The following is a 14,388-nucleotide window of genomic DNA, read 5'->3' as shown; positions in this document are numbered from 1 at the left end:
GAGAACTGAAAAACTGGAAATGAATTCACACATAACTTTAATTTATGATAGTGCGACAGAAAAAGATGAAATTGCAACGTAAAACGTTAAATAACTCGCGAGACCTCAAAAAAACTGACACCAGAAAGTCTCAGCTACTTCAAAAAAGCAGAATTTCTCTTTCTAAAACTAAAAATGTACTTACTACGTAACAATCCCACGCAACAGAGGACTGGAGCGAAAGAACTTCGAAACACAAACAAAACCAGAACTTCGCGATCTCCCGTTATTTCCGCAGAACCTACGATACGATGACATCGCTTACTCCATTGTTCGCAAGAAGTAACGAAGAAATCAAGGAACCTATCTTTCAATCGTACAGATTATCAGTTTTGTTTATAGGGGGTAGGAACCGAACATTTCCACCCAGACATACTACATGAGATCTGGTGATCTCTTAAGTCAAAAAAGATTGCCTCCTACCAAGCTAGTTGAAAAACTTGGCAAGTACACGGTAAAAGCCAAGTTTCTATATTTACACAGGCGCGATAGGCGCATCCATCGAAAAGTTTCGAAACTATTTTGCTTATTTTTTTTTTTTTTTTATGCAGAACAGCAGAGAGGGTTAAAGCACACGCTTGCGCCATGGAGTTTTCTTCCAAAGGTAACAACTTTTTCGAACATAGGAAAGTTTAAGCTTGAGGTTGGCATAAAATTTGATTAATCAGACTTTTGGAGTCAAGTACAAAAATGATGAACTAAATATTTTTATTATAAGTGGAAATTTGAATAAGTACGTAACATATATGAAATTTTCTTAGAATTTTTTTTAAAAAGGAAAATATATTGGTACATTAACCCTACAACATGACGTAATGTAAATTTACATTGTATTCAATTATGTCTTACTTACTTTCTCGCATATGAAGTATACAAGAAGAGAATATGATAAAAGGCAAAAAAAAAAAAAAAATGTAACTGAAATTTTCAGAACTTCTTCATTTTAGGCCTCACCGAATTAAAAAAAAAAAATGGAATTATGTCTGTTTGTGAAAGCGACAACTCAAAAACGCATTGGGCTAAAATGAAGAAATTTGGTATGTAACCTTCAAATCAAATATGTGGATTTCTAACAAAAGTTTGATGAAATCTGTCAAAGGAAAGTAGATATACTCTCGAAAGTATATATATACATGTGCATAATAATACAAAAACACAAAGAGCAAGATGGATGAAATGTGGTACACAAATTGCATTCAATTTTGCACCTAATTTGTTAAAGGAAGAAAACTGTTTATTGGTCTGTATGTTCATTCGTATGCGAACGCGACAATTAAAACACAATAATTAAATTAAATTAAATTTGTTATGCGGTCTTATGGCAGATCTGCATTAAATTTTGAAACCAATCAGCTGAATAGGAAGTGTCCAAAATACATACTCAATCCCCCCCCCCGTTACACAAAACCATATTGCGTCACTGAACGCGGAAATTGTGGAGGCACTGAAGCTTGCGAACTGTCTAACGTTTGAGGGTTTGCTGCCTTTCTTGCTATATTACCCTACTTTCACTGTATGTTCAGAGAAAGATCGAAGATAATATCAGCTTGCCTACGTATTCGAGAGAGTTGATGGGAAAACATTCCATTGGTTCAATCTAAATTTCAATAATTTAACGATTCAAATAAAATAAATTACTCCTATAATTTCCGGAAGTGCAAAAGATTTTTTAATAAACAAATTTAATTAAATACATTAATTGCATAAAAGAAATTTAATGCATTTTATTGGAAAATAAAGCTATTATAAAAATTAGTTCAGTTAGCAAAATTAATTTAATTTTGTACGCTGCACAGTTTAGTTCTGTTCTCTAAATATGTTTTAAAAAAACTATTAAAAAAAATACTATTTTTATGAAGTTAAAAACAAACAAAAATTATGTTCAACAGACAAGAGATTTATTATTACTATACAAAAGATGTGGCTAGAACTTTAAGTTATAGAAGAACAACAAGCAAGTCAAAGACAGATGGTGCATGGTTATGTCACGCTTCCTCTCATACAACCATCTGCTCTTTCAACTTTACATACAGCTGTAATCTTTTATAGAAATGATTCGTTCACCATTCGTAAACCCAGTCGGAAGAAAATACAAAATGTTTAGGGGAAGAGGTGTGTTAACGTGAAATTCCTCACTATATGTGGAAAATCCGTAACAAAATTTATTCGCTATTGCAACAAGTAAGCGCAGATAAGTATTCGTCGTGTGCACAAATTTTGAAAAATTCTAGAATGACCGGATAAGAGACCGATAATAATCCATATTTTGGTTCAAAAAGTTAGATAAGTTTTTTGCATTAATATAACAGTACACATTGATTTGGTAACTGAAGATCAAACTGCCAATCAATAATATTACACAAGTGTCCTCATTACTTATTATATGTGTATATGTAATGAGAAAAAGACTTGGTGTGAGTTCTTTACCAAGACAATACCTTAATCCACAATTCTGCGTATATCAAAATGTTTCTGTCGAACCATAGGATTGACATTACAAAATACTAACTCTCTTCCCCTGATCTCACATCATGCGATTTTTTTTTTTTTTTTTTCCCATCCCTAAAGGTCAAATTAGCGCTAAAAGGACACAGGTTCACACTTCAAATGAAAAATAATAAAAGTGATATTATGAAATGACTTGAAGCACTGTTTCGAATAGAGGAAAATTCGTATGGAGTGACTTATGAGTTGAGGAAAAGAATTAAACCAAAAATGTTGAAATAAAACTTTCAAAAAAAAAAAAGTCTTTAAACATCAGTTTGAATGTCCTTCCAGTCGTAATTTAATCCATAAATGAAGTTAACAATTATACATTTTTAAAATAATTTTTGAGGGTCCCCAGAACGAATCAATCACGTATTAAAAGTATACCACCAATTGAAGAATGAATAAGGCTTTTTGAAAGGATTGTACAAGTAAATCAATCATCCATCGCAGTTATATATTCATTTCCTAATGTTCAAATAATTTCAGTATCACGGCACTGATAATTTCTCCTCCCAAAGAACTCTGTAGAAAAGATTCGCAAGGTCCACAGATATGAATATCGAATATAAAACAAAGAGGGCAAGGTCAATTTTACGATGGTTCGCTTATCATCAACGATTAGATAGGGATGAATGAAAAGATAGAGAGCGAAGGGAGGGGGAATAGGAACATCCAAACACATTTGGCAGGCCACGGGGGGAAAAAAATACTAGACACAGAAAAAAAAGACGGTCTGATTTTAGGTGTGATCTTCTGGAAAGGGGGGGGGGAGGTGGTGCTTAATGAGGCGTGAATGACTTAAGAGTAAAGCGGCAGAACGATTTGCAAAATCTACAGAAATTCAGGAAAATAGCTTTCAACCGCGCGACACTGAAGCTGATAAAATTTTCAAAATCGAAAGCATGCAAAAGAAACTCGTTTTCTTAAAGGTCATGGACTTGTCTTGATCTCGGAGAATCCTGATGTTGGAAATGTTTATTGTCTTCCCTACCTGGCCTTGGTTCCCGATTACGACCAAGGTCTTAAATGTTTTCAATAAAAGTACTTGAAGGTAATTAACATTTTCCTTTAATTTAAACAGATTAAAGCCAAGTATTTCGCATAACAATTCCATTGCATAATGTTAAAAAAACACTTTCAAATTAGGGGAAAATAATGCACAGACACAAAGAATCATTGCTTAATACTATGTTACCGAGTTCGCGTTTTAAATGTCTTAAATTTTTCCTGAACATGAAAAATAGTCAAGCACTATATCTAACCTTCTTAGGGTTGCAGGTAATGATTGTTTCGCGAAAAATGCTATCTTGTTCGATGATCTACCCCTCTCCTTACCAATCTTTTCATCTTTATTATGTTGCTTTGTTTTAAAAAACAGAATGAAAGGGTTATCGCAGGCACGATAAAAAAAAAAAATGCTGCCATATCAAGAACAAGACGGAACAAAGACTGGTCAATCAAAAGAATGAGATTAAAAACTGTAAGATTATAAAGCAAATTAAAACAAAAAGAAGTATGTATGTACGTATGTACCCATTTTTCACTCTTTAAGCTATACATTCACTTCATTACATAATTTTATCACTACAATCAAATTATTAAATTATTTCAGTACTAAATATAGTAAGCAACTGACGACAAAATTTCAAAGCATACACTATTAAGTTTAAAAATAATTAGATCAAGTATAGACAGATAATCCTGATATTTATACTTGGAAGTTTAAGTAAAACTTCACTGGTTTATGCTTCTTAAAAAACAAAGCTTTGTCAGGGATCTTTCAGACATCTTTCTGGGAAGACTCGTAAAAATATTTACACGATAACCCGACAAAGCTTGTTTTTCAAGCAGCATAAACCAGTAAAGCTTTTTTTTTCTTTCAAATTTAACTATTATTCATTGATCTTTGTTAAAAATGCGATACAATAAGATAAAATGAATCTAAATACATGAATTGATTTGATGATATACATAAAAAAAAAACAATTATGGGGAAAAAATACGAAACAGACGATTTTTAAAAAGCCAATAAAATAAAATATTTTATCGGCTAAATAATAAATTGATTCTCAAATGAATTTGATCGGCACACACCGAAACTTAAATGCAATTTCTTATCATAATAAACCTCCCATAAATTTTATTAACAAAAAGCATTTTCGAAAATGCATTGCTATTGATTATAAACGAAAAAACTAATCAAAAAACATCGATAAGCATACCAAATTACATAAAGCCGATTTCATGCGCCATAAAATGCAATTCATTAGATAGAAGCAAATATCTGGACAATAGCAACCTTATTCTTTGAAATCTGCATCTCACAAACATTTAGAGATAAATCCATTTCGAAATGAATGGAGTAATAGCATACAAAAAACATTTCATTTAGCATTTTTTTTTTTTTTTTTTTTTTTTTTTTCTATTTAGCAAACATTTTATTTCATTTCATTTTCATCTATTTGCAGTTTTCAGAGCATAAACAAAATTAAAAGACAAACACTCATAAAATTGCAAGTAACTTTACATTTTATCAAAATGTAAATACAAAATGAAAAGAGAAACAGAAAAATATCTATTAATATAAAAATGGCTTTCATTTATTGTAAAATGCAAGAATCTGCTGTTCAATTAAACGGAGACGAAAAAAAATTTTCCTAATGCCCCTTTCATCAAATATTTTTCTTAAAAAATTAGTTAAATTATTCAACAAAAATATATTTCCAGGGAACTTCATTTTTATGTGAAAGAATAGCCCGCAAATGATAAACAGCTTCCAGAATATACTGAGCAATGAACAAACTTAAAATCGATACAGAAATCCATATTAAAAAAATATGATATTCTTGACAAATAAATTACACAGCTGAAATGTATTCCTTCATAAATGTCACGCTAACCAAAAATCAATAAAAAAAAAAATATTAATGCAAGAAACTTCTTTTTAAATCAAAAGTAATCAACCTATAGCAGTTTTTAAATGCGTTAGTTCTGAGATATTATCTGGAAATATTTTATTGTCCATTTCAAGTTTTTTTTTTTTTTTTTTTTTTTTAATTTTTATTCTAATAATAAAACCGATTAGAAATAGGGTACTTTGTCTTTTCTAGTAATGGTATATTGAAATATTTTTGGAATTCAGACTGATTTAAGAAAAGAAATTTATTTAACTTAAAAGATAAAAATTAATTTCCTTTGTTCAGTGACTTTTTTAATTTATAATTAGTTAAAAAATGAAAATACTTTATTATGGTTCCAGATATGAAACTATAGCATCTAGCATTCTGTTTTACCGAACATAAAACGATCGATTTTTTATTTAATTCTAAAACTTACTTATTTGAGTACGTACGTATATTGTATATCAGTCATTTTTAGGTGCATTTTTTGAATCATTCGAATATTAATAAAATATTGCATAATTCATTTTCCATATATTCATTGTACTGATGCATTTTCTGTAGTGTCAAGATCTCTCGAAACTAGGAATTTTTTTTATTATTATTATTATTATTATTTTACGGAATTTGTCTTTCTGAACTATCCGCAATCTGTATATGAAACTTGCTTTCAATCCGTTCACTAGGAGAAATGGCCGCCCTGTATATTTTGTAACATGAACAAAAAGTATTGCTGAATGATTAAAAATTAAAATCATTGCTGAATGATTCCGCTTTCGATCCTAATATTATACATTTTAAGAGAAGCAAGCATGTGGGTTCTTTAACCATATTTATTCTTCATCATTTTAAGGAAATAGACAAATTTGTATCTCGATTCTTTTTCAAAGTCAGGATGAGTGCGGCATAGCGCAAGAAAAAGGGAAATAGGAAGAAGTGAGTGCGAGAAAGTATTTGGAACTTATATAATTTGAAAATGGAATTTACAGATATAGTATTTTTGATATATGGGAAAATAAAAGTTGGAGTTCAAACGATTAGGAAATTATATAATTTATATATATCTTATTATATACACACAAACACACGAAGTTCTTTCTATTATCAACAATCCTTGCGAAATAGCTAGTATATAACTGGGGATAAACAAATAAAATTGGTATTTGGACCGTCTCAAACAATTGTTAGCATTTCTTACATTCCTGTATTTTTAAAACTCGTCCATAGTGTGCAATATAATTCTCACAAAACAATGATTAAATTATGATAAATAATCTGGGGATTATTTAATTATTTTCGTTTATTGCTCATTTTAGTAAAATGAGTCATTTATATAATTTATAAACATCATATTTGCGAAAATTAGCTTTAATGGTCATATTTTTTAATTCCCTGAATGTTGCTTTGATTCTAACTACCAATGAATTTAAATGTAAATAAAAACCTGTTGCTTTTTTCGGTGTGATATATTAAGTAACTTATTTTACTGAATCTACTCTTTTAATAAATTTGAAAACAAGACTAATCTAATGTTAAACGAATAATGAAATATACAGGCATAACACAAACATGATGCTGAAAAGGTTATATTTACTATTCTATTTTATTTTATTGACCAGCTTTAATTCAGACAACCTGCAACTGAACTTAGATCACCAGTATTTTTCATTCTTCCATTTTGTGACATATAGCTAGAATTTTGCGATAGATTAGTTTATTTTTCTTGACTTAGCTTTTATGCTCTTTCAAAATGACAAGTTATCTTCAGATGTATCTCGTAATTCTGAGCCGTATTGAAACGTAAATACACAGCTGATCTTTGCCAGGGTTCTGTTTCAAACCTAGAACCTTCTATGCCTTATCCTTACCACTAGACCTTCTCATATTTCAGGAGTTCATTATGGAATACAATAAGACAGGTATATAAACATTAGGAACACAACAGACGCTAATGTCATAAAATGACATAAATCATATGTTAGGAATTCCATAAAGTTTAAAGATCATATTTTGCTGAAATACATTTTCTTTTAACCCTTAAATGCATATTGTTGCCAACTGTCAACATCCAGGTCCACTTAATTTTATTCAAAAATCCGTTGATAATCATAATCATAGACAATAAATCATGTATGAAAGAAAAAAGTTGACATCACTTTTGGCGGGTAAGTTATATCGTGTTTTTTTTTTTTTTTTTTTTTCCCCTTACACATTTGTATATGGTGAGAGAATGAAGTTCAGTGTATTACGTGAAGAGATAATTTCTATTGTCGAGTTCCCTATAAAATTGTAATTTATCTAATCTAATTGTTAAAAAATTACTTCTGATCTGTTGTCAGGTAAGCAATCCATATTTGATGTTGTATTTGAAAATTATATTGGATACAAGCTTTTGATTTTTGGGAAATACTGTATGTTGCCAAAAGTCTACATAAAACTTTTTTTTAAAATAAATATACTATATTATCTGGATTTTTAATAATCATAATATCTGGATTTTTTTTATTTATTTTTTACGTAACCTATGACTATTTTCCTATAATAAACGATTTTTTTAAAATTCAAAACAAATAACCATGCAATGAAGGGTAAAATCGGCTTTTTAAAAAAAAATAGTATTTTTACTTCAGTTATTCCCTACCTTTTATTCTTTAATTTATAATTCATTATTCTAAATACATATTATATTCAAATTAACTGCCAGGTGGTATTATTCACAGGAAATCACAAATTTAACACAGTCAACCGAATAATTTATGGTTAAATTCTGAAAATATTAAAATATAGAATTGTCAATGAGAAAGTGCACAAAAAAAGTTCAAATTTTACGATATGAGAAAGTAAGAAAGAAACAAATTGCCACATTCCATCTTTACAAGCCTAAAACAAGTTAATCGTTAACAGGACCGAGACAAGTAAAAAACATTGAATAAAAGTGCATAAAATTTTAATAAAAATAAGTACAGCACACAAAAAAATGTAACGAACGAAACATAATCAACATTTCTGATAAAAAAGCGCCTCGCGAAAGGCGGCCAGCAATTCAATAAAAATGCATTTCCCGGAAATTTAATTTTTATACAGAAGAGAAACTCCACTAATGAAAAACAGACTGCAGAGCCCACAAAGCAAAGAACAATGTTGAAATCAATAAAGAAGCCCACGTAGTAAAAGAAGATATTTTCCACAAACAGATTACATGGCTAAAATGTGTTCTTTCATCAGCGCACGTCACGACAAAAATCAATAACAAAATATTAATGTGAGGAGCTCCATTTTAATTCAGAACAACCGATCAATAGTAGCATTCAAATGCATTAGATTTCAAAATCGATCGGGAAAAAAAATATTTAACTGCAACTAGAGGATGAGTGATTCACAGTAAAAGTCATGAAATCATGGAGAAAGGAATGAGGGGGGGGGAGGGGGGTACTATGCATGAAAAATATTGATTTTTTGAAAAGACAACCAGCATTGTCATATTTAGCAATCTTAATCCAATTCGGAAAAATCTGGATATACAAATGAGTTTTTAGGGGGAGGGTTTAATTCAGCAAATATGGATTGCTTTTAATGTGAGAATTATATTAAACATGATTGTGTTTATAAATCAAAGGATGAGCTAAAAAAAAATACTAGCAGCTTTTGGCGATCATTTTGATTGTTCAGATTGACTTTTTAAGTTGATAAAAGTTCGATATGGAATGCTTTTCTTTAAAATTCATTTTGTTACTTCATATGACTGGAAAAATGAATTTGACTTAGTTTATTACAAATTATACGCATTAAGAAATAAAAGCCGAAATGAAAAAGTCATTACGGAGTTAAAAGTATGCGATTTAATATTTTGAAGGGTGAGTTTGAAATCCATCGTAACGTTAAAAAAACATCGCTGCACAGCATGACAAATTGAATTTTAAAATATTATTACGATTAAAAGAGATATTGTAAGGAAATTGGAATGAATACAAGTGTATAATTAAAAAGCCCTCCCCCCTTTTTTTTAAAAAAAAAAGCTTTAAAATAAACAAAGCCATGTTTTGTGTTATCTTAATATAATTGTTTTGAAAGATATGAACATCAATTTCCATAGGCAAGTCGTAGCAATTGCCAATCTGGCGACAGTTAAGCTTATTATTGAAGACGCTTATTTCTTGCACACCATCTAATAACGGGAATATTGCACCCCCCCCCCTCTTAAAAAAGAGTATTGGGTTGTGCAATTGTGTATCATGTGAACAAGAATTGATTATTGTCATGGCACATTCAATAGCCCCATAGTTGTAGACTAAAAAGAAACCTTGATATGTCTTATTGAGCTTATCTGTTTTTCCTATCCTCCATTCATTTAATTCGCACAGAGAGGTATGCTATTTCGGATACATTAAATTATTAAAACCCTCATATTGGATTAAAATGTATAAAAATTTACTAGCGAATCTAATGGAACTAACCCTATACCGTAGTTATTTATATCTACACAATTTTCTTATCATTTTTTTGTTGCTTTTTTTTTTCAAATCAGTTTTGAATTAAATCATTAACCAAATTATTTAATTACAACATATTTTATTCAAAGAGGTAAACCAGGTAGTAATCAAATTCTAAAATAAATTCGTTCATTTTCTCTCTAGACATTCATTACATTTATTAATATTGATTTACACACGGTTTGTTGAAAAATAAAAAAAAAATCCCCGCTGAAAAAGATTAAGTTAATACAAAAATTCATTAAAAAAAGTAATTTCGATGTTCAACCGAACTGTGCAACAAAACAAAATGCAAGTAAAAAAGAATAATAATATATGCATGCAAAAAATACATAAACCAAAAAAATGTATGAAGATCCAACATATAATATTTTTTTTTTTCGAAAATAATTTACACAAAAAGATGGATGGTATAAATCTGACAAAAAATTCAAAGGAAAAACATGACGGTAAGCTTTTTTTGTAAGATAAAGCGACTATTATCCTCCTTCCAAAATAAACCCTAAAATAATAACTTCTACAGAAAATCAATACGCAACGAACGCAGCAGGCAGGTCATGGAGGCGCAGATTAGCTGATGATACCCATGTAAAACATTTGGCAGTGACATCCGAAAACTCCTTATTTAACAAAAATTCTAATCAACATACAGATGCAACAGAAAAAAGACCTCTCTGAGGATAAATCGTTACTAAATTCACGATACTTTTTTTTTTGGCGGCGGCGGCGGTTCGCCATGTTTTTCGGGAAACTTTAATTATTTAGATACTTAAAGATGACTAATATGAACTTATTGCCATTTGCTCAGGAGCTGTCGCGACACAACATAATCCCTCCCTTAGCCTAGGACATAAATCGATAAGAGTCGGGTCGCTTTACTTCCCGGCAGCAGGGAACTAAGGAGCGAGACGATGATGCTATTTCTTGGGAGAAGAGAGATCAGATTCAATCGTTGCGTTGTATGTGCGCAAGGCGTTTTAGAGTCGCGCGCCATGATCGATCGGATTTTTAGAATTCGTTATGGCGTAATAATTCATTTATTTCATAATATTATAGATTTAATTACTGTAAATTACATAAAGCTCTTTGATGCGTCGTTCAACGAATCAGTTCGAAATGACGTACAAAAAAAAAAGATGTTTTATAGAATCTTGATTAAAAATTAAAAATTATTTGCTTTAGCATCATCAATGGTTCATTTTTAATAAGATTGGAAATTTATAATATTAGCCGCCATTGGCGTCGTTGACCAGCTGGGTAGCCATAAATGTAATGTAAATGTATTAAAAATATTTTATATTGAAAAGAATTTATATCTATATATTGAAAAGAAGAATATTTTCAACTATGAAATTTGAATAGGCATCTTATTTCTCCTATTTTAGAAGATTTGAACCAGCTTTGTTCGTTGAATTATATAAAGTATATAGAATATATTTTATACAAATGTATGAAATATTTCTTCATGTAATGGTCGTCTCCATGTTTAGACTTACTCATATTTCAAACTTTTTCTCTCTCTCTCTCTCTCTCTCTCTCTCTTTCAAATAGCAACAGTCAATTTCGAATACATATCTGAATTTTCCGGATTAAAACGTCTCAAATACATATAATATTTTGTAATTTTCAGCAAACTGATGAGTTATAATCAAGTGAAAATTTGAATTCCTTATGTTAAATTAGAGTAACCGAACTTTTATATATTTATATATTTTAGGATACAAGATATATTTGCAATAATTCTTAATTTAACTTGAAATACTCAGTAAGAAATATTAATTTAAACACTTTTTTAAAATATAAAGTATATTTTAAATTCTCAAGTCAAAAATTCTGAAAAGGTTTGATGTACTCGAATGAAACGCTAAAACATCACTCTTCCAAATTTTATCCATTTCCGTCAAATAGTTTTTAAGATATGCAGGAATTACCGAAATTTTTCAAAACAGTATAATTTTTTTGTATTTTTGAAGAGATATTTCATTTTTACAAAAAGGTTATCTATCTGGTAGAAATAATAATAATAAAAGAAATCGTTAACATGCAACGGAAAATAAAGCTTATCTTTTAACGTTGCTATAGATTAAGATTTTTTTTTTTTTAAATAAACACGAAGATGAGAAAGAAAAGTCAATATAAATAATAGATTCTACTCTGATTATATTTCAAGGCGAAATTTTGTTAACAAAAAATGAGAGTCAATTACAACTGAAAAAATTATTTGCAAGACCTTTAATGAAAAATGCACACAAGAAAATTCTGCATTAAGTATTAAAATTTTATAACATGAAATATTAACATTATAATAATTTAATTAACGTAATTAAAATTAATATAATTAATAAAATATTACTGAATAAAATATAAAAGCAAATTATAGTTACGTAGGTAGTGTGTCGATAAACTTTTCGAAATACAATTTTTTTTTAATGAAATAAAAGCTGATAAATATTTCGATAATTGTTTTCTGTATTAAATGCACTTATTGGTAAAAAAGCATTCGCCATAAAAATATCTTCGTTTGTATCGTTTGGCGGCAGTTCGAGCAAGTAAATAAACAGCATGTTTTTTTGTATTTCAATTATGAAGGAATGTTTTCAGAAAATAGGTATCTGACTTTTGCTTTTCAGCTGCTCCAAAAACTTTTGATTATTATTTTAAATAATAAGCCTCGAAAATGTTATTTATCTATTATTTATTTGCAACTACGTACGCAAATAAAAGCATGGATATCGAATTCTTATTTAATCTTGTTTTACTGCTAATAATGTTATGCATATAAAAAAAACATTAATTTTTCTTAGAGCAATATTACAAGATTAAGGACTGAAATGAAAACCTCAGTAAAGGAAATGTTAATCGAGGGACGTATTTATATCTATTACTTATATAAAGCTCAATGTGTGTGTGTGTGTGTGTGTGTTTGCGCTGTACAGGCCAGACCGTTTGACCTACAGCTACCAAATTTGGTACATGTATACCTTGGAGGTCGAGAATGTGCACATGGGGTCCCTTTTTTTTGAATTATTAATTAGAATTTTAATTATTTATTAAAAACTAACTTTCCCGCCAAAAAAATCTTTATTTTCCCCACCTCCAAATGAGTGAGGCTTCCGTTTTATTTTCCCACGCTAATAAGGTTAGGCTTAAGATTTTTCGGACGATAATTTCAAACGATTCTGTTTATTTTTTAAATATTTGATGCATTTAAAATTAAACATTGTTAATTAATCGATCTTTCAGGTTCATTCTGAAGCACTTTTGAATTAAAATAAAACATAATAAAGGAAATTAAAAATTTCTAATCTGCATAACGTTACCCCAACTGGCGTAGAAAAATTCACGCATTTGCGTTACTGTAACTGGCGTTGAAAATCCACGCATGCGCATTGTATTCTGATTGTTGACAACGGATGCGGATTTGATTTAAATTATTTTTAGGTTAGTTGCATGCTTTTGAATTATATGACTATCAAAATTTGAAGTTTTAAAATATTTTGATGAAGAAGCTATTAAAGTAGGAATTGCATAAAATATTTAATTATTAAAATTTTAACGAATATTAAGATTGGTGAACAGGCTGATCGCCAAAGGCGGCTAGTGTTTATATATATTTGAAACAGACCTTAAATCGTATTTCTTGTATATCTTCAGTTATGTTGAATGGATTTATCTGAATAGTTATATCTGAATATTCCTCATTATGCAGAATCAGTTCAAAGACGAAACAATAGGAATCTTATTTGGGAAATTTGAATTATACATGTGTAGATGTATAAGTTACGAAAGTGCAATTTACATGCTTTTAAAACGGGCATTCTTCCAAATAGCTTGGATTTAATTTTGGTAGATTACGAGCTATAACAGTGTCTTGATACCTTGTTGATGAATTGTACTCACCAAGTCTCTCTACCTCCCATTTCATCGAATACTTTACCTTTATCCTCTTAATATCCTATCCATACATCACACAGGCATTGAATAATCTCTCCTCAAACTTATAAGCTGGACTTAAACATTCAAAGAACCCATAATTTGATACAAAATTATATATAATCCAAAAAAAAAAAAAAAAAAACTAAGGCATTCTGTGGATTTTTATAAAAACAACACATTACATCGACACGGAGGGTGTCAGTTACTGAAATAAAAAAAAGAGCAAAACAATTCAGAAGTTTAATTAATGCACAAATTTGCATGTTGGAGTGCAAATATACTCATAAAATACATAAAGATAATAAGCGCATTAACTTAATACTTGCAAAGTGAAGCTAGGTTAATTTTAATTATTAAAATGCAGAATATTGTTCAAATTACCCGTTATACAAACTCATTAAATATAATTTAAAGATAAATGAGTTATAAAATTATTTCGCCATTTATAATTTCATATAACTAAGTGAACAGAGTTAACGATTCTATTTATATTAATGAACAATGGAAAATGATTAGCTCCACTAAGTGACCCA

The 14,388-nt window shown here is 29.5% G+C and overlaps 1 protein-coding gene across 3 annotated transcripts in view; it reads right to left on the bottom strand.

The window, feature by feature from the left end:
- LOC129975657 (macoilin-1-like) overlaps positions 1–14,388 on the bottom strand; it is a 112,859-nt gene that overhangs the window by 36,959 nt on the left and 61,512 nt on the right. For 2 of the 3 annotated variants that reach the window (XM_056088761.1, XM_056088762.1), the window contains exon 1: positions 185–443. The exons of the other annotated variant lie outside the window; for it this stretch is intronic. In XM_056088761.1, the coding sequence (XP_055944736.1) occupies positions 185–297 (113 nt within the window). In that variant the 5' untranslated portion in view covers positions 298–443. Of the gene's footprint in view, positions 1–184; positions 444–14,388 lie in introns of those variants that run through there. 3 annotated transcript variants of the gene reach the window in all.

The sequence above is a fragment of the Argiope bruennichi genome, chromosome 7 (genome assembly GCF_947563725.1).
Source record: "Argiope bruennichi chromosome 7, qqArgBrue1.1, whole genome shotgun sequence".
Taxonomy (NCBI): domain Eukaryota; kingdom Metazoa; phylum Arthropoda; class Arachnida; order Araneae; family Araneidae; genus Argiope; species Argiope bruennichi.
The sequence above is the reverse complement of the archived record's forward strand: the minus strand, read 5'-3'. Positions and strand labels throughout refer to the sequence as shown.